This window comes from Vespa mandarinia, chromosome 17 (assembly GCF_050613455.1).
Source record: "Vespa mandarinia isolate Hongniang chromosome 17, ASM5061345v1, whole genome shotgun sequence".
Taxonomy (NCBI): Eukaryota; Metazoa; Arthropoda; class Insecta; order Hymenoptera; family Vespidae; genus Vespa; species Vespa mandarinia.
In genome coordinates this window covers 3,789,346-3,815,778 of record NC_140826.1, presented here as the reverse complement: position 1 = coordinate 3,815,778, position 26,433 = coordinate 3,789,346, and the positions used below count along the sequence as shown (strand labels likewise).

Here is a 26,433-nt window from a genome sequence, read left to right as displayed (position 1 = left end):
TACACGATTGTCTCCGCTTTCCGTCAAGCGTTAGAAAATGGAATGCGCACCCGTCGTCGTCGTGAGTTCCTACATCAATGCCAACCTGAAACACAGACATTGTTCTCGACAACGTTTACGGCGTTATCACCGATGTTGGGCTCGTGTTGAAAAGAATAGAAAAGCTATGTGTATACGACGATGCAACGAGGGCCAAAGTTTTTCCATTATCCTCGCGAAAACTCGTCCTTGGTGACTCGTTTACGCGAACGAAGGGATAGAAAGGGAAGGAAAAAGGAGAGAAGAGAAACGATCGTTAACAAATTGGAATGAATTAGAATGATTTAGCCGAGAATTCGATGAAAGGGAATAAACGAAAAAAAATCCAAAAGAAATTTCTTCTTTTATCTTCTTTCTTTCTCGTTTATTTTTTCTTTCCTCCGTTTCAAAAATTCCCAAGATTTTACGTTTATTTTTCGTTTTCAACGGAACTTTTTCTTTGCAAAAAAAAGAAAAAAAAAAAAAAAAGAAGAAGAAAAAGACAAAAGAAAGAAAGAAGGAAAAAGAATAGAAAGAGAAGAAAAGAAGAAAGATCGTCTTAAATAAAAAGAAAAAGAGTTTCTGGCGGTCGATATAAATTTGAAAAGCGCCTTAAAGAAGAATATATTTGGATCGATAGTAAAAGCAGCGTGGGAGGTACCAGCTCAGCTAACTTTCAAACGAGAACGATAAGGTGCTAAAGAAAAAGATGAAGAAACGTAGGCAGAACAAAGTATAAGAAGAAGAAGAAGAAGAAGAAGAAGAAGAAGAAGAAGAAGAAGAAGAAGAAGAAAAAGGAAAAAGAAAAAAAAAGTACTGGAAGAAGTTGAAAAAGAAGAAGGTTAGCGAAAGAGCAGGAAGGAAGATTCTCGTTTTCTCCGCCCGTAACCGTCAGTACCGACGAGGTAATCGAATCGAAACTATAATAACTTTGTCCTGAACCGCGGTACCTGCGGACAAACTTGATTTATCTTCGACAGCATGACGACCGCAACGAAGTTCTTTTCTCTCCTTTTTTCTTTTTTTTTTTTTTTTTGTTATGCGATGGACGAAGAATAAAAAGTAAAAAAGAAAAAAAAAAAGAAAAGAAAGAAAGAAAGAAAGAAAGAAGGAAGACGATCGGTGAACTTCGATCATGTCGAACTATTTTTCCTTCTTTTTAAAAGATTAATCGAAGATCACAATCTTTCTAAAGAATTATTTGACGGTTGCGATTGCTCTTCAGCAAAAAAAAAAAAAAAAAAAAAAGAATAACGAAAAGAAAAGAAAAGAGGAGGAGAAGAAAAATGTACTAAAAGAATTAGGTTGTTTTCAAAAAGAAAAGAAAAAAAGAAGAAGAAGAAGAAAAAGAAGAAGAAACCTATTCATCTCTATATTTTTCGTGCAAGTACCACGTCGAGTGAAAAAAACAAAAGTGCTGATAGACAAATTCTCACCGATTTTCCTTCCTCCCTCCCCCTCTCTCTATCTTTTTTGAACTCCCACGAGAATCTTTTCCTTCGTAAGTACGAAGTCTTTTCCTACTTTTGATTCGTTCCTCGTCCCAGGAGGAGAGTTGGGGAGTCCATGAAGAAGAGGAAGAAGAAGAAGAAAAAGAAAAAATAAAAGGAAGAAGAAGAAAAGTCTGCTTGTACTACATCGAACGACCAATAAGCACGTCCACTCGAATCCAGAGTCACGTGGCTCAAGAGAGAGTGCTTTGACGTTTAGATATGATCTTTTCGAATGATCTCTCGATCCGTTCGACGATCCAATTTACGTTGAATCGCGGAAAGCTTTCCCCTTTGGTACATAGAAACTTCTAACTCTAACTCTAACTCTCTCCCTCTCTTTCTCTCTCTCTCTCTCTCTCCCTCCCTCCCTCTCTCTCTTTCACCCCTATCATATATATATATATATCGTACCGTTTGTATGAGAGCTTGATTTATACTCATTCTGAATAAAGAAAAAAGAAGAAAAAATATGGGATGGTAAAAATAGAAAGTCTTCATAAGCATCACGAAATTGAAAGAAAAAAAAAATGAAAAAAAAGTGGAAAAAAAATAAAAAAAAAAAAAAAAAAAAAAAAAAAAAAAGAGAAAAAGAAGAAAAAGGGAAATAGAAAAGTGAAGTGAATCGAGAGAGGACATTTGACATGGATAACTTCTTTTCTATATATATATATACATATACATATATATATATATATATATATATATATATATATATATATATATTCTCACCGGTAATTACATACGCATGGCCCTCGTCGTAACTCGTGGTAGCAAAGTTTATGCCTCTTTTATGGACTGTGAAAGATTAATTATCGTCCCCATTCGTTCCCATTCGTCGTCGTCGTCGTCGTCGTCGTCGTCGTCGTCCTCGTCCTCGTCCTCGTCCTCGTCGTCGTCGTCGTCGTCGTCGTCGTCGTCGTCGTCGTCGTCTCTGCGTCTACATTCGTCGTTATTTAAACGTCATCGTACACGTCGTGGAGCGTTTCGTTCGAGCACCTTTGCACTTTAATTCCCTTTCCACCCTTTTGCAATTACGTTAATTAACGTAATTGGACAGGAAGTTGAACGTACGAGGACGAATCGAAGTCATGGAACGCGAACCGTTTTCTCCAAGGATGCTCTTATCTCTTGCGCGACTCCTCGGCAAATTATCCCATTAAAATTAGCATACCATCATCAACTCACCCCTCTTAACCCTATCATCCTCTAGCCATCATCCTTCATCACACCATCTTACTCGTTCTAGGAAAGCTATGAAAGAGAAAAAGACTCGCAACGTCACCACCTACTTCCTGCACCGAGAACCTTTCCTTTCGTTTGACCATTCGGCCAAAACATCTTCTCCTCCTCCTCCTCCTCCACCTTTTCCTCCACTAACTTTCACCCCTCTTGACCTCTCGCCCGTTAATCATTAAACTTATAAAGTTAAACTCAGCAGGTTATTTGCATAGTTTCTCACCACGAGACGCTCAATATAACTCGGGAATTTATCGTCATGCATACGTGTCGCGAGGCTATTAATTATGACGCCCGTTATTCAATACCGTGCCTGCTTTTTTGCTTCCCTTCTTTCTCTTTCTCTCTCCTCCCTCTCTTATTCTTTTCCTTTCTCCTTTTTTTTCCTCCATTTTTCTTTCGTTTTTATCCGGCGACCCCATGCCCGCAAGTTACGCGAGCTTTTACGGCGACCTTCGTTATTTCCTTTAACGTGGCTACGTTTATACACTATGTCTCTCTCTCTCTCTCTCTCTCTCTCTCTCTCTCTCTCTCTCTCTCTCTCTTTCTCACTCTCTCTTTCTTTCCTTCTCTTCCTCTTTGCCTCTCTAAACCTTCATCCTTTACCTCCTACTCGTGCCAGAAAATTTCTCTCTCTGTCTCTCTTTCTTTTTCTCTTTCTCTACTTTATTATCGATCCTGTGGTAGGCCGGAAGATCTCAATGATGACGACGAGATTGTCTTTATTGTGTCTATCCAAATAGTTTTCACTTTTTTCTTCTTTTTTCTTCCTTTATTTTTTTTTTTCCTTTAAGGATGTTTCGGATAAAATATTTCGTAAAGGATAAAGAGTAGACAAGATTAGATTTTCAATGTTTCTCCGTTTTCTGTCCTTTATAGTCGATTCGTCGTTCGAAATAATTCAAGTAGAAATTCTTGAGGAATCAAGGAAATGAATTAATTTTTAAATGGGCTGTTAAATTACACGGGGAGAAGAAGTAGAGGAAGGAGGAGGAGAAGGAGGAGAGGAAGGGTGTAAATCCCTTAAAATTCTAAATTAATTTCAAATAAGTTTAGCAGAAGTTCTTAGCTACTTCGACATTCTTTTCACACATACATACATATACATATACATACACATACACATATACTCTCTCTGTCTCTCTCTCTCTCTTTTCTTTTCATCTTTCCTTCTTTATCCTACTACGGCCCTTTGTGGACCACCCCTCCGACCCCACCAACACAATCTTGAACGAACGAAGCAGCCATATTAAATTCTTGCTATTTAATTTGAAGACCCTTTTTTCCGCTTCCAGACTTTAGAAAGTCGTTGACCTAAGTAATTCGATTCTTTTGTCCTCGGGTTATCGAGCCTACGTTAGCGAGCGATATTGAAAAAGGTTTCCCATCGAGAAAGAAATTCTTTCACCACGAACTTCGACTTCTTACTTTAACTTCTTCACGATACCGAACCCTTACTCTGGTCCCTATCGTAAGATCTGACACGTATAAATGAATGAACGCGTTACTGCAATCGAAAGATCTCGCGCGTAGCTTTTGTATATATATATATATATATATATATATATATATATATATATATATATATAGGGTGTGCCTTTTATAAGATTCATTTCGAACATTACGTCAGAGGAAACAAAGAAAGGAAAAAAAAAAGAAAAGAAAAAACATGCCATGGAAAATATCGAAGTCATCGAAATAGTCTTCTTAATTTCAATAAAACTTTGTTAGAAAAAAAAAAAAAAAAAAAAAAGACAAAGAGAAAAACAGACTATGAGTCATTAATTTAATATATATATATATATATATATATATATATATGCGAAGATGTACGGGAAGAAAAGAAGTTGCTCATTAAATTTTCAACAATTAAATATCGTCAGAGAATATATACGTAACATGTTATTTACTCAAGCGCATAGCTGAATCAACATATTATTATTACCAGTGAATAAAGATCAATATCTGTTTATATATATATATATATTAAAATAACCAAAGAATATACTAATAACCTCGGGCTTTTAGAAATTACTAATAAAATTAATTGGAGTCAATAATTCGTATACGTCAATTATACATATATAATGTAACTAAATCGTGTTTTCCTTCGTTATCCTTATGTATGCAATAGTATAATTATATGTAACTATATACGTATGTATATATTTCAAATATAACACCATTATATAACAATAGACGTCGACTGTTCGTACTGTATTATTATACATAGATAATACAAATGGGCATGACCATTTATAATTGCTTCTAATTAGTAAAGGACTTCACTACTGATTTTCTCTTTCCCTTTCTTGCTTCATTCGTCTTTCTCATTAATAATGAAAGAGAAATATTCCTCACCTTACGAAATTAAACGCATTAATGCAGTTATCACCCTTCGGTGAGCTTTCATTTACAAGAAACGAGTTACTCGAATGAACGTCCTGAATTGGGACGACAGGAGAACATAAACGTCGTCATTGAATAATCGCCGAGAGAGAAAGGGAGATAAAGAACGAGAGAAAGAAAGAGAGAAAGAGAGAGAGAGAGAGAATGTAAATACGTACGTGTATGTACGAAAAAGAAAGGAATTACGAAACGGAAAGAAAGAAAAGAAATAAAAATAATTGAGAAAAGAAAAAAAAAAAAGAAATGAAGGATTATTTCGCGAGGAAAATTTAAGTCGTGCTGCTGGTAACAAGGTATACCCATCATCGTCGTTGCGTCAAGTAGATCACATACATGCATAGATAGGATATATATATATATATATATTTCTCTTCTCCTTCGGGCGTTAAATCCGCATTCGTCTGGTCGTCGTAGGACTTGCCGTAAAGAGAAACCAACGCGTGAGAATAAATGCATTCCGAAGGGAAGAAAACGTCGAGTAATGTTTCTCTGGATAATATCAGATATGTGCTTGGGATTATATTACGTCGTTATATCATGTTCTTACAAGAGGAAAAATGAAGGAAAATGGAACAATTTATGTTTTTTCTTTTTAAACCATTAGGAAATAAAGAAAGAAAGAGATAGGGAGAGAGAGAGAGAGATAGATAGATAAAAATAGAATTCAAAAATTACGTCAAGCAATCTGCATAATCATCACTGTTTTTATTTTATCATATTTCTTTTTTTTCATCTTATCATTTCTTTTTCTTTTTTTCTTTTTTTTTTTTGTCTTTTTCCATTTGCTCAGTACAATCCAGTTCCCCGTGCAATAATGCAAGAAGAATGAGAAGCGAGAATGGGGATATCGTTACCACGAATAAACATAGAATAAAAAGATGATAACCGACTAGGAAAGAGAAAAAGAGAGAGAAAGAGATACGGAAAACGGATAACGTTTCGATTTTCTGTGCGGTTTCGATTTCCGTGTTTCTATCTAGTCCAACCGAGGGGATCTTTCAGTATTCTCCCTTAGAAAAATAAATCCAATACAATAAAATTTCCCATAGTATCGAAAAGAGATTCGTGGATCGGATATACCAACTTTTAAACATACAATCATTGATTACGAAAGAAAAGAAAATTGTCTTCTTTTTTGTCTTCCTTACACGTCGACTCGACTCTCTCGTTCAATTGCACGAACTAAAAATGATAAAAAAAAAAAAAAAAAAAAAAAAAAAAAAAAAAAAAAAAAAAAAAAAATGTATAAGATCGGAAAGAAAAATGTACGAGGAATAATCGTTTTTCCGTCGTCCCTTTGGTTAGTTTCATCCCATGAAGATCGTGACGTCACGAATAACCCCATCCAATAACCCATAAAAACAAAAGTAGAACGAAAAGAAAATAATAATCGAAGGAGTCCAGTTTAAGTAAAGATCAATGTGTTACTCAATGCTTACCGATTTAGTTTTTCTTTGGTACGATCATATCTTTGAAGTTTATGGTTATCGTAGTAGTAGCCATATCGACGATAAGGAATGATTTCAAATAATTAACATCAGCATGTGCGTTGCGATCAAACGGAGCGTATATCCGGATATTTTTTGTTCTTCTATCCGCAGTAATTCACGCCATTCTTGCAACTAGTAGGATAATCCACCTATAACGATCAAAGTGAATAAAATTTTTTTCAAATACAATCCTCCGATAGTATTTCAATAGAAACCAACTTAGCAAGAACGTTTCAACGTTAAGAGAGACAATTCAATCAAATTTTATTAAAGAATCGTGATCCAGAGATCCAAGTGATATAAAACTAGATCAAATTCATCAATAAAGTCACTCCATAAACTTGTCCTATATTGCCATCGATTTTAAATGTTAAATGTTTCAAATATAACTGAACGAAAGAGAAATAAAGAGAAAGAGATAGTAAGGCATTTTACGAACGATTAAATATGCACGTTTGATGGAGCTGCACAAAGGGTTTTACCGTACTCCATCAATCAAAAGGATCAACGTAAACGTAGGGCTCTATTGTGCATGCAAAAGGTACGTTGTAATTCGGTTATTAATTCAATGATAATGATGCTGCGTTCGCTTGACCGCCTCTTATCGTTAAATAGCAATGGCTAAATATATACATACATACATACATACATATATGATGATGTAACAATTATATATGATGTAACAATTAATTTACAATAAATGAATATTAGCTTGGTAATTTTTCCATAATTATTACTGTTTAAATATATCGAAAATATCCATTCATTTGCGCAATAAATACGATTAATAAATGTTCGACGATAAGCACATATAAAAAAAAAAAAAAAAACCTACTGCATAATCAATCTCATCAGATATCATGATAAAAAGATCCATGGCGTATCCAGTTTTTTTTCCTTAGATATAAGCAAATATTGTGGCCAATCATAGCCACAGAAGATAATCTGACTTTTGACTATTTCATTCGGTTTAATGTTATTGTAAATGCTTTTGAAGAGAATCATTATCGAGGATTATGTCGAACTACGATCAATATTATTCTGATCAGGTTGTATTACATGCATACAATAAAATAATTAATAATAAAATACAATGTCTCATTAATATGTTAAGTGTTAAATACTAATGAATTCCATGATTTGATTTAAATAATATATTCATTGTTATACTTTTTATAATTAATATCTTCAATCGCGATAATTCAAAATATAAATAATAATAATTATTGTCTCTTACACATAATCGTGAATTTATCCATCTCTATCATCAAATTTTTTTCTTCGCTAAAATTGAATGGTATGTTTGCCACGCAGTTTGTCTGTTCTATGTGAATATGCGAACGGTATCTGTTTTAGGTGTATTATTGCTATTGATAACAACGAACTTATAGGTGAATTCTGTATGATTGAGATAAGTGACGTTGACGGGGATTAGACCACTTGTCTTGAAATCGAGGCCATCAGTCAAATCGATATTGGTATTGTTCCAGAAGGTGTACAGATTATTTGGAGCATAATCCTCTGTAATCGTTTGAATATCAGTGATATCTACTCCTGAAAAATCTATCTAGAAAAAGTAAATGAAAAAAGAGAACGTAAAACGTCAAACTAGATAAAAATAAAAGCAAGAAATTAAAAAGAATCTTGAATGATCAGTCGTAAGATTTATTGAAAATAAAATCTAATTAACGAATACTACATGCTAATTCAATAATAAAGTGTTACAGCATTTCTATTTATCTTCATGCTAGCTAATGGCCTCATCTCGAAAGACAGAGAAAGAGTATTGTGTACGTGTATGTATGCGTATAAAGTGGATGTGTGTAAAAGAAAGAAATTACGAAACGAAAAGGAAGGAAAGGAATAAAAACGAGTGAGAAAAGAAAAAGAAGAAAAAAAAAAAAAAAGAAAAAAAGAAATGAAGGATTATTCCACGAGGAAAATTCAAGTCGGGTTGGTAACAGCGTATATCCATCTTCGTCGTCGCGGCACGTAGGTAGGTACATACATGCATACATATATAAGATAGATATATTTTTCTTTTCTCCTTCGGGCGTAAATCCGCATTCGTCTGGTCGCCGCAGGACTTTCCGTAGAGAGAAACAAACGTGCGGGAATAAATGCATTCCGAAGGGAAGAAAATGTCGTATAATGTTCCTCTGGATAACATCAGATATGTACTTGGGATTATAATACGTCGTTATATCATGTTGTTACAAGAGGAAAGATGAAGGAAGATGGGACAATTTATGTTTTCTTGAACCTTCACAAAAAAGAAGAAAAAAAAAAAAAAAAAAAAAAGAGAGCGAGAGAGAGAGAGAAAGAGGGCAAATAAGTGAATATGAAAAGGAAAGAGGGAAAGAAAAAGAGATAGAAACAGAACTCAAAAAGTACGTCAAATAATCTGCATAATCGCCTTTGCCTTTATTTCATCGTATTTCTTTTTTTTTTTTTTTGTCCTTTTTCATTTGCTTTCTACAATCTAGTTCCTCCGGTGCAATAATGCAAGAAGGATGAGAAACAAGAACGAGGATATCGTTATCACGAATAAACATAGAATAAAAGGATGATAACCGACTAGGAAGAAAAAAGAGAGAGATAGAGAGACGGAAAACGGATAATGTTTCGATTTTCTACGCGGTTTCGATTTCCGTGTTTTCATCTTGCCAACCAAGGATCTTTCAGTGATCTCTCTTAGAAAAATAAATCCGAGAGAATAGAAGATCCAGATAGTATCAAGAAAAGAGATTACTAAATCGAATATACGAACTTCTAAGCTTACAATCATTGATTACGAAAGAAAATAAAATTGTCTTCTTTTTTACTTTTTTTGTCTTCTATGAACGTCGACTTTCTCGTTCGATTACAACAAACAAACCAAAAAATAAAAAAAATGTACGGGGAATAATCGTTTCTCCGTTTTCCCTTTGATTAGTTTCATCCCATGAAGATCGTGAAATCACGAGTATCCCCATCCAATAAGCCATAGAGACGAAAGTAGCGTGAAAAGAAAAAAAAAAATAATCGAAGGAGTCCAATTTAAGCGAAGTTCAATGTATTACTCATGCTGCCCGATCTAGTCCTTGGTACGACCGAATCGGTGAAATTTATGGTTATCGTAGTGACCGCCATATTCCCGGTGAGGAATTGTGTCAAATTATCAACGCCAGCACGTGGTCTACGATCAAACGGATAACCCATGGGACGTGCATCCGGATATTTGCGGTCCCTCAATCCGCAGAAACTCGCGGCATCCTTGCAACCGCTAGATTCTTCCTGTTCTACCTAAAATGATCAAAGTGAATAAAATTCAATTATGAGCGCTTTTTCCTTTGATCTCGTTATTCCTTTCAAATACAATCCTCCGATAATATTTCAATAAGTTTGACCTAGCAAAAACGTTTCAACGTTAAAAGAGACAATCCCAATCAAATCTTATTAAACAAACGAGACACAGAGACCCAAGTAATATCCCCGGATAATACTAGTTTAAACAGGGTAACTCGCATGACTATTCCAACGTTTCGATAACTACATATTCCCTTCGTGCACGGACTCGGACAACGGAATGTTGTTGAATATCGGTTATCGAATACCCCGGGCATAGCTTTCTCCTATAATATAGACATAGGAGGAGCAAACACAATAACTAAGATTCGAGCGATTATTAAAGCTGATCGAATTTTCGATGTATTCGTACAACTCCCAATTGTAATACCCATCAACTTTTCTCTTGATCGAAATGAGAACTGGATTAATCCTATCGATAAATAAACTTATCTATACGCCATATAAACTTGCACTATATTGTCTACGATTTTAAATGTTAAATGTTTCAAATATAGCTTAACGAAAGAGAAATAAAGAGAAAGAGATAGAAGGCATTTTACGAACGATTAAATATACCCGTTTGATGAACTCGCACAAAGGATTTTACCGTACTCCGTCAATCGAAAGGATCAAGGTAAACGTGGAACTCCATTGTGCACGCAAAAGGTACGTTGTAATTCGGTTATTAATTCAATGATAATAATGCTGCGTTCGCTTGACCACCTCTTACCGTTAAATAGCGATGGCTAGACATATATATGTATATGTATGTATATATATATATAGTGTTCCAAAAATCGAAATAATTACCTTACGATAAATGAATATTAGCTTTGTAAATTTTGCATAATTGTCACTGTTCAAATATATCAAAAATAATATCGATTCGTTCGTGTAATAAATCCAATTAATAAATATATATATATATATATATAAAAGAGACCTACCGCATCACCAGTGTAATCAGATATCATGATAAAGAGATCCATAGTGTATCCAGCTTTGCTTCCTTTAGGTATAAGCAAATGTTGTGGCCAGCCACAACCACAGAAGTTGAACTGTTCGAGACTGTCACCACTGATTGGTCTATTCTCATCAACGTTACGGAAGGTTCTTTCGAAGGGAATCGTTAGCGAGGATTGGTTCGAACTACGCTCAATATTATTCTGGCCAGGACGTACTACAAACATATAACAGAATAATAAATAATAAAATAAAAATTGTCTCATTAAGAACATGTTCATTGTTAAATATTAATGTTTTCCATTTGTTGTAAATAATGTATTCGTATTTTTACATTAAAATCTTCAATCACGTAAAATTCAAAGAATAAATCATAATAATTATTTTCACTTACACATAACCGTGAATTTATCCATTTCCATCATCAAATTTTTCTGTTGCCTGAAAGTGAATGGCAAGCCACGTTCATCTACTTTAGGTGACATGAATATCCGAACGGTACCCCTTTTAGGTGAATTATTGCGATTGTTTGCAACGATCCTATAGGTGAAATCTGAATGGTTGAGATGAGTAAATCTGACGAGGACTGGACCACGTGGCGTGAAATCGAGGCCACGAGACAAATCGATATCGCTCTTGTTCCAGAAGGTGTACAGATTATTTGGAGGTTGATTTGCTGTAGTCACTCGAATATCAGTGATCTCTACTCCTGGAAAATCTAGCTACAAAGAGTGGGAAATAAAAGAACGTAAAAATCCATTGAAAAATGAAAAAATTTATTTCAATTGAAAATGTTCTCTAACTCGGGATATATTATTATACATATATTTGAAAAGTGTAAGAAAAAAGAATTTCAATTTCAGAAATATTAAATCTTGATTTCTTAATATTTAACTATGTACTTGTAATTTTTAATGAACGCCAAATAAAAAGAGAGATACAAGTCGTGCATGAAGAAGTAAATAATATTCCAAACTCATTAATGAGCGTTCAATTTTACAACGATAGTGGAAACAAGACGACAAATATAAATATCAAAAAATAAACTCAATCGAGAAATGATATCATTTATCATTTTCTTTTTCGAATAAAAGTTTGACGTACCAATTGGATATTAAATTAATGATATATATTACAATAATAAGAAAACTTACTTGTTGTACGCTATACTCGGGCAAGGTATTTTTATGTTCTTGGAAGATATCATCACAGAATGCGTGGAATCTATAAAATACTGGATCTCTCATAGCTGTAGCAGGTTCACCCATAACACTGAAAGATTCCTGAACAACGATAGACAATGTTCTAACTCATACTCATAGGCTAACATTTGTTCATTCAACAGGTTGTTGTCCTTACCAAATAACGATTATCCGGATCATGAACGTAAGAGATCAATACATGACCAAGATTATGAAGATCACCGTATAGATTCGAATTAGGAGTTAGTATACTAGACTCCATGATGTTTCCAAGAACGTCAATACCACTTTTTTCCGTAAGCGGTATTCTTTCTCCTTTGATATTGATGATCGATCCGGTATGAATGGCCTCATAAATGCGATCTCGCCATCTCTCCAAATCCTGAATGTCAAAGTCCAATTGATCGACCTGCCTGCTGATATCACGGAGAACGGCACCGGTAGGACGAGCCGGCCAGGTTCGACTTGCGGTCAATGAGTCCAACTTTGGGAAGTATCCTTCAGGAATAGGTTCTCGCCAGTTTATCAATCGTGTAACGCGTCCCAATCGGTTGCACAGACGTTCGCAATTATATCTGGATAGATATATATGTATATATACCAATTCATTTACTATCTATAATTAGATTAATTTTTATCGACGCGTTTTTGCTATCTTTCCTTTTTCTATTATCTTTATCGTTTTTTTCTTTTCTTCTCGAAAGTTAACGATCTTAGAAATCAATCGATCAATACAAATTTCTCGTATCATCGGACACAACCGATACATGCTCAATAAACCGAACAATCGGTTAGCAACGATCAAAGGGCTTTCATAGTGTAAGGGATGAAAAGTTAATTAGCTCAATGTGTAGAAGCTAGGGACGGTAGTAGTATACTATAGAGAACGTACGATCTATCCGGCTTATGACTAGCTACTGGCGCACCTGGCTTGGATCTGCTGATGCATATAGTAGAAGAGCTCCCCACGTCGATCCTTGTTAACGATCCTGACGTCGGCCTCGAATGGATATACCAGATGCCAGTGCCAGTGATGAAGATTGACCCCGATATCTTCCCTCCAGTAAGCGACTCTGTGCTCCTCATCGAGATCGGAAGCAGTATAATCCCGTGGGATTTCGATGGGAATCTAAATGCAAGGTAATACGAACTAAACGTACCTATGTATGTTGGAGCTTCGTCTTCTATCAAAATGAGATCAACTGAGATTACTATAGCTAATAAGAAACACGTTGCAACTAATCTTCATCCTTCTCTCGTTGATTGACCTTAACGTTACAAGTCGAAAAAAAAAGTCTAATTATTTCGATCCTTACCCTTTGACCAGCGGACGATATGTTTGCTTCTTCTCTAGCACGAGAAAAAATACCACCGTCTATATACTTATCAGGGAATACTTCGTGCAGTGGAGGAATCGGTAGATTCTTTGTATCCGGACGATGTAGTATAGCGACTGAGAGAGCGTAAATAAACATATTTGGATTCATTCGATCACGACAATAAACTGATACCGATAAGAAGTCCTCGTAGGTCCTCATACCTAAAGTCCGTAAAGTACTACATAAATAAAACTACATCGATTCGTTCGATTTTATTGAAAAAGAAAGAAGGGAAACAAACAAACCCATGAATATATCAATCAGACGAGCAGCTACTTTACGATGAGCCGGAATGAACAAAGAAAAGGGTTCTCTACGTCCAAGTTGCAAGGGAATAGTAAGATCTGGTAAACTAATCTGCTTCACGGATATCTTCGAATCAGCTGTCTCGCCGAATCGATTGAATATGTCAACAGCAGCAGGGCGATATTGATCGGGCTATATGTGCGATATAAAAATGAAATATAGAAACACGTCGAAAAAAACACATGAAATAAAGATCGCATAAAATGAAAAAAAAAATATATATATATATCATGTGATTTCTATCGAATTGTACGTACCAAGTAATCAGGTGGTATGTCAAAAGCGACACGTTTGTCTCCTTTAGGCACATAAACTGGTTCGGCAGGCCGATCGAAAAGATAGAGAATTCCTGACTTAGAATCGTTGTCCGACATGTCGAAGCCGTGTAAATGTCGAAATAAATTTTATATATAATAAGAAATAACGCTGACGGTACGTCGAAAACGATAATACTATCGGCAGAAATTTGAAGCAACTATTACTATATGTAAATCCTTCGATTCTTCGATTTCTTCTGAAGAAATAGAACTCGGTTCTTTCCTTTTATATATCGTTCGTTGAGGAAAAAAGAAACCAACAGAATGGTACCGCACGGCACGTTGTAACCACAAAATCATTTGTAAAAAATATTTTTCATGCTTAAGAACCGTGACGATTCTTATCTTATTTTTTCCTTTTTTCATTCACTATCTCTTCCTGTTTTCAAAACTGTCCTGTTTCTATAATCGGTAACTTCTAATGATAATACTGTGATAATACTTTTTCCTTTTTCCAAAAATTAACCACTCTAATTTCCTTAATAATCCCCGATAGATTATAATTTCTAATAAGATTTTTTTCATTTCACATACTACCTCGCACATTTATTCGGAATAAAGAAAAAGTCTAAACTGCACGATCATTTTACAGACTCATTCATTATCAATCTTTTAGCTTCAAGATTAATGACACACGATGTGTATACGACCGGATGAGGAAAAAAGCAATTCAATCAAGGAGCAACCTCTTCGATGCAATGAGCTTTTGCTTTCAGTATCATCATCTCTATCCTCGCGGTTGTAGATGTATTGAGATCATGAGACGGTTAAAAAATAAAAAGGAATAAGTATATATAGAAGAAAAAAGAGAGAAAAATTTTCGTTACAAAAGTCGAATAAAAAGCGATACAAAAGTGGAAATATATATATATATATATATAGAGAGAGAGAGAGAGAGAGAGAAAGAGAGGACATACACACGAGCTAAAGTTTCAAGAACATTTCAGTTGTCAAAATAATCTCGAAATGGTGCTTGCTGGTAAGTGCAAGTACTCTTTATTGACGGGATCTGCTTTTACATTTTGCTCATCTCGTCGTCGAGCTTTCTATCTATCTATCTATCTATCTATCTACCTATGTATCTATCTCTTTCGATAACGCGAGCTGGCGTGTATCGACAAATGTATATATAGTATCTAGTAACTTGGCTTACCCTTTCAAATTTTCCGAGAGTTCCTCTCTGGTCCATTCACCTAACCAAATTTCTAATCACTTTGTTCCATCTCTAAATTAGAGACATCGCCTAAATCATTTCAACCTAATAACAATTCATCACGCAACGATGTATTCGTTATCCCATAGTTTCATTAAAAAGAAGGAATACAAAGGAGAATGGTACTACGATGATACCTCTGTGTTTCAGGATCGTACACTCAATTATTTATTCATTTATTTATATACTCAATTTCTTCATAAATTTCCATATCGACAAAGAGATATCTTTATCTTAGTGTTCGTATCGTAAATAGTATTTTTTAGTTAATTAGAACGAAAGAAAACAATGACAATTAATTATTCTAAGGACAAAACTTCGTTTGGAATGGGAACTTTTAGGCGTTCAACAAACACTGTTGAAGAGGAAAAAAAATATCACGAAGGGACAAAGAAGAAAGAACAGAAAGTGCGGAGGAAAGAAACGAAAATCACTTGGACAAAAAAAAAAGAGAAATATTATAAAAAAAGAAAATAAAAAATCATCATCATCATCATCATCATCATCATCATCATCATTATCGTGATTAAGATTTAAGAAGTTCGTCGTTTCTTCTTCTTCTGCTCCTCTTTCGTCGTCTACTTCTCCTCCACCTTCTGAATCTTTCTCCGACTGGTTTGGTCCACCTAAAATCATCCTCCATGTCATCATAATCCTCATTTAGATCATCTCGAGTTTCCAAGCTTCTCCGTAGGCGTCTAGAAACTCGTAGACGCGTCGTCGTGGTTTCTCCACAACTTGGATCGTCGCAATCGATGAGGAGCCTTGAATCGCCTATCCATTTCCCGTGGCAGCTCGAATTCATCGCCGTTCTAGCAGCACTTCCGCCGTCGACGGACGTCGATAGTTTCCATCTGCCAATACCCACGAGCAAGTTCCCTCTTCTACCATCTCTTCCTCTTCTACCTCTACTAGTACTACTACTACTACTACTACTACTACTACTACTACTACTACCACCACCACCACCTCCTTTTCCCTCCTCACTTTCCTCATCCTCATCCTCCTCGTCATCCTCGTGTTGTTCAACGCATATTCTCGTACCTGAAAAAGAAAATAAAATAAAAAAAAAAAAAAAATAACAAAGGACAACGTATCCGACTATTTTACTATTGAAAAGTGTATGAAATCGATAAAGAGAAATGTATAACTAAAATGTGATATCTCTTTGGAAAGATGAATTTATTAAGGGAAACAAAAAAAGAAAATTTTAAAAAAGTAAAAAAAGAGAAAGAGAGAGAAATGAAAGGAAAAAAAAAATAAAAATAATAAATTGTTTTCAAGTCAAATTTTTTCACCATAGATTCGTTCTCTCTATATCCCGATGTGAGGCTTTACATTGATATACTAGCTTTTAAATCAACGTTTGTTATAGAATCAGCTAAAAAAATCTCTCACGTAAAATAACATTTTTCATAAACAGAAAAAGGGAGAGAAAGAGACAGAAAAAGAGAAAAAGAGAGAAAAAGAGAGAGAGAAAGAGAGAGAGAGAGAGAGAGAGAGAGAGAGAGAGAGAGAGAGAGAGAGAGAAACCAGTAAGAAACAAAAAGAATAATAAAAAATAAAATCATATCTCTCTGGTACAATCGTAATACACGATCAGCACTTTCGCGGTAAATCTATCGGAGAATGGGTGTACTGTTATACTATGTATGAAGAAAAAGATCGGTTATCTACGTTTCACCGCGTATCCGCAATATCCGGAAACACGACTCTGGTGTCCACGATTCTTCGATAAGGATAACGCCGCGTTCTAAATCGTCGTGGAGGGCCGATTTGACCGAGATAAAAAAAACAAACAAAACTGTGATGTCGCTCGTTCATTCGACGGCTGTGATGAGAACGAGAACATACACCACCAGAACACACTACGTATATTGCGGGAGAGTAAAATAGAGATAGAAATAGAGAGGGAGATAGAAAGAGAGCGCGGGAGAGAGAGAAAGAGAGAGAGAACAAGTAGACGCAAGAGTTTATATTCAAATCGAGAAATCTTCCTGTTCTTTCTCGTACGAGATTCGACGCGTTTTCCGTGATCGATGTTTTTTATACAAAGAAAAATATCATAGTGACATTGATGAAAAGTTTCGCTAAGCAGAGATTTCACAAACAAACAAACCAAGAACAAACAAGAATACTCTATAAAAAAATTCATCACGCCGATCGATTCAATTTCGATATTTTTTTTTTTTTGATCATTTTAATTTTCATTTAGTTTTTCTTTTTAGTTTTGTTTTGTTTTGTTTTGTTTTTCACCTTTGTTTTCTATTTTTCTCCTCGTAAACATTCGATTGCTTTGTTCTTTTTTTTTTTCATTTGACGATAGTACATAATATGACGTGTCAAAGATACGTGGATTTTTATTTGGTTGTGTTCTTTTGTATCAATTTTTCTTACACACACATATATATACATATATATATATATATATATATATATATATATATATATATATATACATACATACATACATGTCTACGATATTCATCCTCACCTTCGGCCAAGAAAGAAGATATCCGTTTGCAAGCTCTAGAGGCACGCACGATGGTGAAGGCGACACATCTCTGGCTGAAAGGTAGGAACGATTCGATTAGAAGTAACATCGTGATATCGTATCCGAGTTGACAGACGAAAAGGATCAGAAGTGAAAATGCAGAGAATGTGGTTTTCGAAATGGAGCTTTTAAAAATTTATAAACCTTTTACTATGACACTTCTTTTTCTGACAAATATATTATCGAATGTTAGAAAATTTGAAATATTTTGGGAGAAAAGAAAATCGTTTTATTTCTTTTTTCTTTTGTACATGCGAGAGAGAAAGAGAGAGAGAGAGAGAGAGAAAAAAATCTTTCAAGCTGTCAAATTTTAACCGAGTAAACTAACATTTGTATGTTAAAAAGAGAAGAAAAATGTTTTAAATTTAAACGAACGCGTTCGCATGAAAATTGTTAAAATATTTAATCATTAAGAGAAGAAAATGAATTCAAGAATTTCAAATGCAAACGAGCGACTATTTTCTATATATTTCGTATTAAATCATTAAAATTTAATATACGCAAAAAGAAAAAGAAAATATATGGAACGTAGGAAAATGGTCTAGTCCGAATTTGCAAGAAGGAAAAAAAAAAGAAAGAAAGAAAGAAAGAAAAAGAAAAAAAAAAGAAAAAGAGAGAAAACGAACAAGAAAATACAATTTCGCGGGAGTACTTACGTACTATGAAGAATCATCGGTTTTTGTGTGACCCACATGTGTCATCGAAACATCTTTTTAACTCTTTTAAAGGATGAATTTTATTTCGATAGACGTCAATCACACAGATTTAAAAGTATTTCAATGACATGTATACAACTCGATCAACAACGAAATTATATATCTATACGTGTGTATGTAGGTATATATTGCATGTCCATATCAATGTCGCTTATACAAACAACATTTTCCTCCTCATTCTCTCGAGCAATTTTTTTTCCTCTCTCCACCTACGTTCTGTCTGAAGAATGATTTTTTTCTTTTTTTTTTCATTCTTCTTTTTTTTCTTTTTTCTTTTTTTTTTATTTTCCGTTCACTACTTTCGTAGTTATGTATACACTCGAAAAATAATGTTTGCAATGTGTGTGACCGCGTATATTTCCAACCACTTTGAGAGTAAATTGCCGCCGGAGACACGCCCATTCACGTGTACCACAACCTTATTCGTTTATTATACGATGTGATATTTGAAATTGTTCTACCGTACGTCACGGAAAAATAAGAAAAAAAAAATGAGAGAGAGAGAGAGAGAGAGATAGAGAGAGAGAGAGAGAGAGAAAGAGGAAAAAGAAAAGAAGAAGAGGTAAGAAAAAAAGAAAAGAATTCATGTTATAGCACAAAAAATTGATCGTTCGTAAATGAATAACTATTACTGCTGTTCGCATTTGTCATAAAAAAGGAAAAGAGCTATTCTAAAATAAATACATTGAAAACAAAACGAACGAAAGGAAACATTTAACTTATAATATATAAATTAATACATAATGTATAAATAGATAATATATTTCTATAGAACGCGTTCGATTCATTCGTATTAAAGCTCGAATTAAAAGCAATGTACAATCGATGAGCTTTATTAGTTATCAATAACGATAAACGTTTTGTTCACACCTCGTATCTCGGTCTGTCGATGGATTTTTCATGGAAAATTTTCCGGATGTGGTAGCTCGTATTGTCTGTATGTATACATACATACATCTATACATACATACATAGATAAATAGATAGATAGATATGTATATATGAATGAATATGTACATATGTATATGTTCGATCGATAGACTTGTAGATTTATCTCTCTCTCTCTCTCTCTCTCTCGTTTACATCGATGTGGCGCGAAAATGTCCAAAAGCGTACGTACGTGCGTGCGACAATTTTCAGCGTGCTGTCAGCATCGAATTTCGTTTTGTCGACCTGTTAGACGACCGTTGTAAAAAAAAAAAAAAAAAAAAAAAAAAAGGAGCGTATAAATTGGAAAAAAACAAGATTACAAAAAAAAAAAAAGAAAGAAAAAGAAAAATAGAAATTGTCATTGGGAAATCTGATGAAATACCATGACGTGTAACCAAAGCAGAATTCGTTTCTTCTGACGTTTGAATAAAAAATGTAAGCGTAAATGAAACATTATTAAAAAATGTATATACGAGAAAGGGGAATGTTAAGGACGATTTCATTGTACGAAAAAACGAATGACACGTGTCGGTTGATAATGATAAGATAAATTATTAACATCATTTCATTCAAGATTGCATTATTAAATTCATACAAGATAAATAGATATTGTTAATTGCAAAAAAATTTATGCTCGAAAATTATCATTCTAACGTATATACGTCGATTCTATTAATTGGGCAAATAAATATGTTATCCCTTCGAAATCACGTAGAAAAAATTACTATAACGAAGGGAAATAAGTTTTCTCTCGAGATAAATCTACTTGCAAATGTTTGCGTTTGTATAAAGAGATAGGATTCTCGCAGCGAAAAGAGTCTCGTTTAACGGTATGCTCGTAATAAAAACGTAAGAGAGCGAGTGAACGAATGAACGAACGAATGAACGAACGAATGAACGAACGAAAGAGTAGCTGTATAAATAAGCGCGTGAGTGCAAACAAGTGCGAGCAAATCGCATTTTGCAAAGAAGGTTAGAACGAGAAGGAAAAAAGAGAAAAAAAAAGCAACAAAAAAAAGAAAAAAGTATATAAAGCAAAAGGGCGTATTTTTTCCTTTTTCTCTCTCTCTCTCTCTCGCTTTTTCTCTTGTTTTTTCTGTCTCTTACCTCATTCTGGATATTTCATTTCCAATGCCAACTTCTGTATCGTTGTAGTCGCCAGGTAAGAAGGAGAGTAGTGTCACACCTACGAAAGATCAATCGAAAATCGTCGATCGTCTGGAGCATGTTCGGCATAACCGAAAAAAAAAGAAAAAATTAAAAAAAAAACTAAAAATAAACAAAAATCCCTTCTCCAGCCCATCCCATTCCAACAAACCTCCACCCACCTATTCAACCAACCAACCCACCAATCAAAAAAAAAAAAAAAAAAAAAAAAACGATAAATCGAACGAGTATCGAGTAACGAGAGCAAGTGAGATGAAGCGAAAAAGCGAGCAAAACGAAAGCAATTTTCTCGTGGTACACGCGTGATCACTCACTCCTGTCGTGAAGTAGAGGACGAAGAATGCCAGAGTGACAAGATTGAAAGCTTCGACAGCTTCTGATTTGATCCAGTCTAGGACAATGCTTCCCGCCGTTTTTCTCCGAGATCCGTACGCTGCGACTTCTTTTTTGCATTCCACTACCGCATCCGGTGTTGCATGCCGACCACTCGCTCCATTCGTTCACTATGCAATCTACGACTGCAAGAGAGGAGAAATATCTACAATTTATATGCATACAGAAAATTCTCTATACAAGAAATTATGCGGAAATAATTTTATGTGAGTGGCCTGATTAAAATATTTGAAAAAAAAAAGAAGGATAATTGAGAAGAAAATATATTACTTTAAAATAGCAATAATAATAATAATAATACAAATTGTTATTATTCATTATAACGTTGATCTGCATTAGAATAACGTGAAACTGAAAAAAATAAAATATATAAATATATATATATATTTATATTAGGCTATTTTCATCATGATCACCATCGTACGTACACGTACGTGTCGAATGCAGATGAATCGAGATAAAAAAAAAAAAAAAAGGGAGAAGAAAAAAATGTTAAAATTTTAAATCTGAAACGAATATTGAATAGAAGAAAATCATGACTATAAGATAGCTATATATAGATAGTTCGGCTATGTTACCGACAAAATGGCTATCGGCTTTTCGTATATCTTTTTCTCATTGTCGCTTGTGCAATATAATCTTCTTGGTGAAATGTAGCCGTTTTATCCCTTTATATAACTGACATTATTTATTGCATCGCGGTGCAACAACTCTTCCGAAAATACTCGCAGTTTATTTCATGGCATAAATGCATAGATGTATTTTTCCAAAAAGATTTGTTATTATCCGCATTTAAACGCTTTGAAATGAAGAACAATCAAACGATTTTTGTTTAAAAGAGGAACGTTGAAATATGCGTTAAAGCTCATTTCACGTGAATGCTTCGTAGATTTCTGTGTGATTTATAAATACAAAGAGAGACATTTAGATCGTTGGACTTGAAAAAAATAACGAGAGAGACAGAGGGGGGAGGGAGAAATAGAGAAAAAAAAAGAAAAAGGGATTATGAATACCAACTCAAGCCTATTTTTTTGACGTTGAATTCAATAGAACCAATAGAAAAGCGTGGATATATACATATGTACATACATATGTACGTATGCGCGAGTAATACGATGCGTCAATTCATTCACGATGAATTCTTCGTTTCTCATTGTGAATAGATCCATCGAACTCGTATCATACGAGAATAATAGAAAGATTTCACGAATATTCAAAGAGACCTATCCTTAATCAAATCGCTATCGAAATACATATATATAAATAAATATATATATATAAAAGCTGAGAAGAAAAGAAAAAAAATTGTAGGTATTGTTCAAAATTTAATAGAAAAATAAAAAAGTAAACATATATACATTGAAATCCTATGATACGTGATATGTGAGAGAAAGATGTGTTGTGTTACGAACCCATCCATCCTTCGATAACCTATTCCCTTTATATTAACCTCGATCCCTAAACAGGGCGCGGTGATCGATCGATTCTGTATACGTCAAGCTAAATTATTTCATCCATTCGGGTTTTGAGAATTCGTTGCTAACAAAGAGACAAATACTATAACGATAGCCACTAAAACTCTATTATATGTCAAAATATGAAGGTAATTTAAAAATCGTTTACCAGAACAATAAACAAATCGTTTCATTCATATGTACATATCTACATACGTACGTGCGTACATCGAGGTAAACACAGTTTTTCACGTTGTTGTTTTCGAATTGTCACAAATTGAGAAGTAACTTTCGTGTGTTTGGAGAGAGAGAGAAAAAAAAAAAAAAAAAAAAAAAAAACAGTAATAATAAAATCAAATATAAATCGATAGATATCTTTTTTAAATAAAATGCAATTATATCTTGAAACATTATAGAATAAAAAAAGTAAAAATTGATAGATCCAATATTATAAGAATATAATCATTTTCGAGACAGATAAATGAAGAAAAAAAGAAAAGAAAAGAAATAAAAAGAAAAAAAAAAAAAAAGAAAAAAAAAGAACAAATCGAATCGATTTTTCTATTTAATACTCGATTCATCTTGGTTAACAGTAAGAACAAATAATACGAGGAACGTGATGGTAGCTTCTTATGTCTGGGAGATGACAGAAGACTCTTTACGTCCGGACCGGAAGCAAGATAATCGTTTTCCGGCAGAGCTTCGCACCTCCTCGTTCCTTCGCAAATCACTATCGTTCCTTTTCCGTACTTATAGTCTCTCCCTTTCCCTCTTTCTATCTCTCTCCCTCTCTTACTTTATCAAATTCACCTCAGATAGTCGTAAAACGTCGTGATAAATCTTGAAGAAGAAAAATCCTCAATTCGGATTTTCCCTTTTGACGGAAACACGTCAACGAAAAGTAATAATAAGCCTTTAGAGTAAAATTTTGAACTTTCAACTTTAATTATAATCGCCAGATGAAAAACCATTAATAGAATTACCTTATCATTTGTTCTTTCGTTTTTATTCTCATCAACTCGCTGGTTTAAAACGCGATTTCACGATTTTAATTAAACGATACAATTCTTTTTTCTTTATTTCTCCCTCTCTTTCTCTCTCTCTCTCTTCCTTTCTAAAAAAAAAAAAAAAAAAAAAGAAAAAGAAAAAAAAATTAGGTCGAGCGAAATCAAATCCTATTAATTCGAAATATCGATTTCTCGTAGCTCTAACTCATAAGACACATCTGTACAATAGACACATATCTAATAAAAAAAATTTTATAGATCACTAAATGCATCATATTTTTAAGTTATCTATTTTTTTTTATATATGTATATACATATATGCATACTATATAGACAGTCGATCGTAAAAATCGTACGGAAAGCGTTAAAACTAGATTACGATTGAAACTTCGTACGCGTTGAAAACGTTCCACCACCAAATTGAATTTATCGCATTTGTCATGTCAATTTCGAGCTTGAGTCTATCCATCCATTTGTTTGATGTCTATTTTATTATTTCTATTTCTCGAGATCGTTTGCCCTAAAGCAAAATTAATATGGTCGACGTTGAATTGAACATTGGAAATTATCTACTTTCTTTTACATCTTTTACTGCATTACGCTTTTATATATATATATATATATATATATATATATATATATATATATATATATATATATTAGAAAAAGTTTATAACTTTCCTCTTTTATAGAAGAAAATCCAACAATTTTCTATAATTCATCGCTTTATACCGAATAAAATTTCCTAAGGTAACTACCTTTAAATTGCTTCATAATTATACAACTTCGAAATAAAAAAATAAATTTACTCAAAATTAACCGGTATAATTTTATCTGAAAATTATTGGATATCGAAATAACTTTTATCGAAATAATTTATGAAGAATGAAAAATTTTCAAAGTGGTTCGCGTTGGTTCATCAATGCATAACATAATATCGCTATATTTCATAATCCTTAAAGAAAAGGAAAAAAACTTTTTTTTTATATAGTCCATTTAAAAGTATAATAAAAAAAAAAAAGCTCGTCGAAAGAAAAAAGTTTTAATTGGAGAGATCATATAAAGTTGCTACAAATTCGTCTTATCGTCTTATACTTCGTTATTACCTATATCTATATTTAATGAATAAATACTTATAATTACAAAAAAAAAAAAGAAAAAAAGCGAAGAAAATTCAAAAAGTCAAGAAGGAATCACGGAGAGAGAAAGAGAGAGAGAAAGAAAAAAAATTCTCGCAGAAACATACCGCCACAAGTTTCCTTGAAATCGTCACAACAATCAGCGAGTTTGAGACACGCGTGATCGCAATAACACGGTTTGTCTCGTGGACTCTCGATAATGGCATTAGGTGATTCCTTTTGTATGACACAACCGGAGTCTCTTCCTTGACAACAAAGCTTCGCAGCACTGCAACTTCCGGCCAGAGCTGTGTCCATATAAAAAATCAACGCAAATAGGACGAGCTTCAATTTAGGTTGAATCAGCTTCCTTAGGATATCCATCTTCACTGGCATCGTAATATTCTTTATCATCATCCCTTTGAATAATTTCAAAAATTCTAATCTACGCCGATTGATCAATGACTTTTCTTAATACTGTTTTCTCCGTTAATATCGTCTCCATCGAACGACAAGATAGATGATGATGATGATAATAATCCTGATAATGAAAAATATCTAATCAACATGATGGATTTTTCCTCGTATTATTGTATTTTCATTCGATGAAATACACTTTCACTGATAAAACGCGATCGCGAATTACGATATGAAAAAGGAATAATGTGTAGCCTACCGGTGTTTTTCATTCACCCTCGTGTCAAGAGAGTCGCGAATGAACTGAGGCGATTTCAACGAGAACGAGGGTACCACAGCATCGTATTGCGAGCACACAACTCCCTTTTAACACATCAGGGCTGCGCGCGCGTGCTTACTCGCTTTACTCTTGTCGTACTCCCGCCGCCGCCGCCTTCTCGTCCTTGATTCTTCTTCCTTCGCCCTCTTGCGAAACCCTCACCAGGTTAAACCAGCCGCCACCTTACGAGCGCATGCCTGAATTACCAACGTACGACCACTTAGCGTTTAAACCTGCTTCTCATCCTCTCATTCCAAAGTCACCCCCTTCCCCCATCCCCCTTTTGCTCCATCTGATCCTAATCTTGTGATTATATGAAATGACGAACGAGTATTGTCTCAAGAATAAATGTTGCATGAAAAAGAAAAAAAAAAAAAAAAAAAAAAAAAGAAAAAAAAACCTAATTATTTTTACGACAACGCTACCTATAATAAAATATTTCACATTTTATCGAATAAAAGTTTTTTTTCTATCTCTTCTAAAATCTAACGAATTCATAGATAAATAGATAATCATCATAAATTCTTATAAGAATTAATCCAACAGCTGTATAAAATGATAAGATTAATAATATAAAATATTGAATTCATTAATTTATAAATAAAAATACCATTGTATTCTAATAAATTATAAAATTTTGTTACAATAAAATGGTAATTATTTGTCAATCAAGCCAATAAATCAAACTTCGGAATATTGGCGATACGTATAAAGTGATTCGCAGAAATATAGATTGGATAAATATTCTATTAGGAAAAACGAATTTCTCTTTTCGCAACCGCCAAGCGATGATTAATAAAGATATAAAATCGGAGAATAAAAGCAGAGATTAATATTTCAGATGCGTAACTCACAGTTGTATATCTATTTCAAAGTTATCAATACGCTACAGAGGATTTCAATTTTATTGAAAACTTCCTATGCATTAGTAACAGCTGATAACTTTATCCCAATCCTATTCATTGCTATCATAATATAACTTTTGATGGAAATAAAATTCAA

At 33.9% G+C, this 26,433-nt stretch overlaps 2 protein-coding genes across 2 annotated transcripts; both read right to left on the bottom strand.

Annotated features, from left to right (window-relative positions):
- Window positions 1–9,039: 9,039 nt before the first annotated feature.
- PPO (phenoloxidase subunit A3) lies at window positions 9,040–14,354 on the bottom strand. The gene is made up of 9 exons (XM_035870546.2): window positions 14,084–14,354; window positions 13,766–13,958; window positions 13,458–13,681; window positions 13,068–13,270; window positions 12,299–12,716; window positions 12,094–12,222; window positions 11,334–11,661; window positions 10,924–11,156; window positions 9,040–9,931 (listed from the first exon to the last, which is right to left on the bottom strand). The coding sequence occupies exons 1-9, from the start codon at window positions 14,198–14,200 to the stop codon at window positions 9,686–9,688; spliced, it is 2,091 nt and encodes a 696-aa protein (XP_035726439.1). The 5' UTR covers window positions 14,201–14,354; the 3' UTR covers window positions 9,040–9,685.
- Window positions 14,355–15,204: 850 nt separating this feature from the next.
- Window positions 15,205–25,779, bottom strand: LOC118443494 (uncharacterized). The gene is made up of 6 exons (XM_085662191.1): window positions 25,372–25,779; window positions 24,824–25,236; window positions 21,038–21,241; window positions 20,664–20,742; window positions 17,851–17,924; window positions 15,205–16,400 (listed from the first exon to the last, which is right to left on the bottom strand). The coding sequence occupies exons 2-6, from the start codon at window positions 25,110–25,112 to the stop codon at window positions 15,883–15,885; spliced, it is 1,164 nt and encodes a 387-aa protein (XP_085518317.1). The 5' UTR covers window positions 25,113–25,236; window positions 25,372–25,779; the 3' UTR covers window positions 15,205–15,882.
- Window positions 25,780–26,433: the final 654 nt, after the last annotated feature.